Source organism: Cystoisospora suis (genome assembly GCF_002600585.1).
Source record: "Cystoisospora suis strain Wien I chromosome Unknown contig_5513, whole genome shotgun sequence".
NCBI classification, from domain to species: Eukaryota; Apicomplexa; class Conoidasida; order Eucoccidiorida; family Sarcocystidae; genus Cystoisospora; species Cystoisospora suis.
This window is the reverse complement of record NW_027158303.1, coordinates 1-2,951: the sequence shown is the minus strand read 5'-3', so window position 1 is coordinate 2,951 and position 2,951 is coordinate 1. Positions and strand designations below refer to the sequence as shown.

The 2,951-nt window shown below is 55.3% G+C and overlaps 1 protein-coding gene across 1 annotated transcript; it reads right to left on the bottom strand.

The window, feature by feature from the left end:
* Positions 1-63: 63 nt before the first annotated feature.
* CSUI_009291 (non-specific serine threonine protein kinase) lies at positions 64-2,574 on the bottom strand (the record flags this gene model as incomplete). The annotated part of the gene is made up of 1 exon (XM_068069407.1): positions 64-2,574. A coding segment is annotated over exon 1 (1,620 nt), but the record flags the coding sequence as incomplete, so codon positions are not given.
* Positions 2,575-2,951: the final 377 nt, after the last annotated feature.

The following is a 2,951-nucleotide window of genomic DNA, read 5'->3' as shown; positions in this document are numbered from 1 at the left end:
CAGCGAAAACCTTTGACAGCTCTCCCAGCAAGGTCTCTTTGTCTGTGGCTTCATTGCCTCCCCCCCCCATTTGTTGCTCCCCTTCCTTTCTGATCGAGGAGTCCTCCTGTTGCGGCGAGACCTCTGGCTTGGAGACTTCCGCTGCCACCGTCAACTGAGACAAGGGAGTTGACGCGACGCCGATAGCAACCAGACGAAGAAGCGTAAGCAGAACCTGACGAAACGTATGTACTTCGCCTTCTACCATAGAAGGAGGTGTGCGGTCGAGTAGAAGAAGAACAGCTGGGACAAGAGAGAGAGCAGCAGACGATGCCTCCGAGCCCCGCAACTCAGCTAGCACGGAGACACAACGCCGGACTGCAGTTACACGAGCAGAAGTTTGCTGTGCAGCTGAAGTTGAGTTCGTAGAACCGGAAGACAGTCGGGGGCAACGGGAGCAGGAACATGGATCGGAAGAAGACGCCTGATCAACCGTATTCCCGGGTGAACCAGAAGACGAATCGCTGCTGAAACTGGGAACACGGCGGAGAAAGTCCACAAGCATTCGGACGGTCGAGGCGGAAGTGAACGAAGAAGGTGAAAATAAAGTAGTAGACGACAAAGGAACAGATGAACACGACGATAACGGAAAGAATGAAGAGCCTGCAGCTGCAGGCGACGCACTCGCGGCAGCCGTAGCTTCCAAAGAGGGCGGATTCACAGAACCTGACAGGGCAGTTCCCGAGAAAGGAACAGTACCCCCAGCAGAACTTCGTGCTTCGCTAGCCACCGACAGTTGACTTCGCGCGGCAGGTGAAACACTGCCGGAAATGTTGGGACCCATCAGAGCAGGGGCAGAAGCAGGAGCACTGACAGGTAAGGGGTTTAGCTGCTCTGGCGGGAGCAGACCAGCAGAAGGAGCAGTCTGCGAAGCCAGAGGGGGAGCGGAAGGAGGTGAGAAAGAGTGAGGGACAGAATGAAGGGCATGCTCGTGCTGCGCCACAGCCGGCGAGAAAGGGTGCGCGACACCGGAAATGGTCTGTGTGAGCCCCCCGGGGGTGGCTAAAGAAGGGGCACTCCCTGGCGCTAGCTGGGGAGGGTGAGACGGGGCTGACGAAACAAATGACGGCTGCTGGGCAAGAGAAGTAGTATGTGGTGACTGGACAGGCTGTAACAATCCTCCCAATGATGCCGTGACACCACCAGTAGAGCAGTGAGGCTGAGTTAGTACTTTCTGCTGTAATCCAGAATGAGGGGGGCCTGACTGAGACAGAGACGGAGGGAAAGAGCCAGGGGAGCCATGTCCAAGCTGCCCTGGTGCTGTCGCGTGTGAAGGAAAGCCACTGGGTACTAGCTGATCCGAGCCGACAGGCGGTATAGGCCCTCTCCCTTGGCCACTCCCCCGACCGACAGGGGAAGCTGCCAGTTGGGGGGGTGAGGGACCTAACGTTGAGGGGTACGCACCAGGCAAAGAAGGGACCTGCTGTGGCTGCGGTAGTCCGGCGACAGAATAAGGCATGCCAGGCGGCGAGAAGTCTTGTCCCGCACCTGCATGCATAAGGTGTGGGCCTGGGTAGTGAGGAGAATGGCCCACCACAGGCATCTGATGAAGTACTCCAGGAGGGAATGAATGCTGCTGTGGTGGTCCGGCCTGATTTGGAGAGTGAGGAGGAGCCGGAGCCCGGGCGCCTGATGGGTCCGACATTTTGAAGAAGAGACGGGGAAAATTCGAGGAAGGCTGTGGACAAGGCCAGAGAGGCGAGAGACGAGTGCACCAAGCTGCCAGGAAATGAAACTACCAAGACAACGGACAGACGGACAAAGATACTTCAGCACCTACGGAGTTCACATGTGAAGAAACTTGGACGGGCTGAGAGGGCGAAAGCGGCCAGGAGATGGGGATGGAAAGAACGAACAAGAGAGACGTGCCATACGCCGAGAACGAGACAGACACTCAGAACGAGTGAAGGGAAGCGGCGAGGGGAAAGTGAAAAGAAGAGCTTCGTCGCACCTTCGCCGGCAGCAGTTAGGGAGAATCCTAGTCCGACAGGAATCCAACTCCCTTTCACCCGTTGTCTTCCGCTTCTTCGTTCCCCGAGCTGCATTGACGGCATCTACGCTCACGGGGAGAGTTGGAAGAGTCAAGAAGCGCATGCATCGCAACTTCAAAATCCTGTCCGGTAACGGACAGTGTCTGTACATAGTCACGAATCGTGAGGCCCAGCCTCTCGCTCTCCCAGTGGCTGTGCAAACTACGATGTTCCACTCTCGGACTCGCTGCGTCCCTCCAAAGAAAAACTGGCCGAAAAGGCAAGTGCCCTACAAACTGCGAACCCTCTCAGTAACGCTTGTAACTTCAGCTTGCGAGGCAGACAGGAGGGCGAATATAAGCGGGCTACAGGAACAGACGAATGAAACAACACTAGAGGCGGGAGAGGCAGAATGAGACAGAGCAAAAAAGCTACAAACGTCCGATGTGCTCGATCTGCTGCATGCAGTGGAAGCTTCACTAGCGATGTACGCGTCATGAAAGTACTCCGCACAACTCATCTCCTTCTGTTGGCTGGCGAGACACAAGTAAGTCCATTATGACAAAAAGACAAGCGATATCGGACAAGAAGCACAAGGAAACAAAAGAACTCAACGNNGTGAATACATACAAGAAGGAAACAAAAGAACTCAACGAGGGTCGGAGCAGTGTCGCTTCGCTCTCGCTCTTCTGGGGACTTCAAGAGAGAGAAAGGATGCGCTGCTCAGAAAAGCAGGACAAGAAAAAGACAACAAGGAAGGCAGCCGACGCCTGAGAGAAACAACAATCAGAAGGGAAGCTCGACGAGAAAGGACTGCTTTCTGTGGAAAGAAAAAGTCTCCGATGCATCTTGTTGAGTACAGCGATTTCTCCTGGGGCTGGACCGCCGATTTCTCCCGCCCTCCCAATCCGCCCCAGGAGAAATCGCTGTACTCAACAAGAT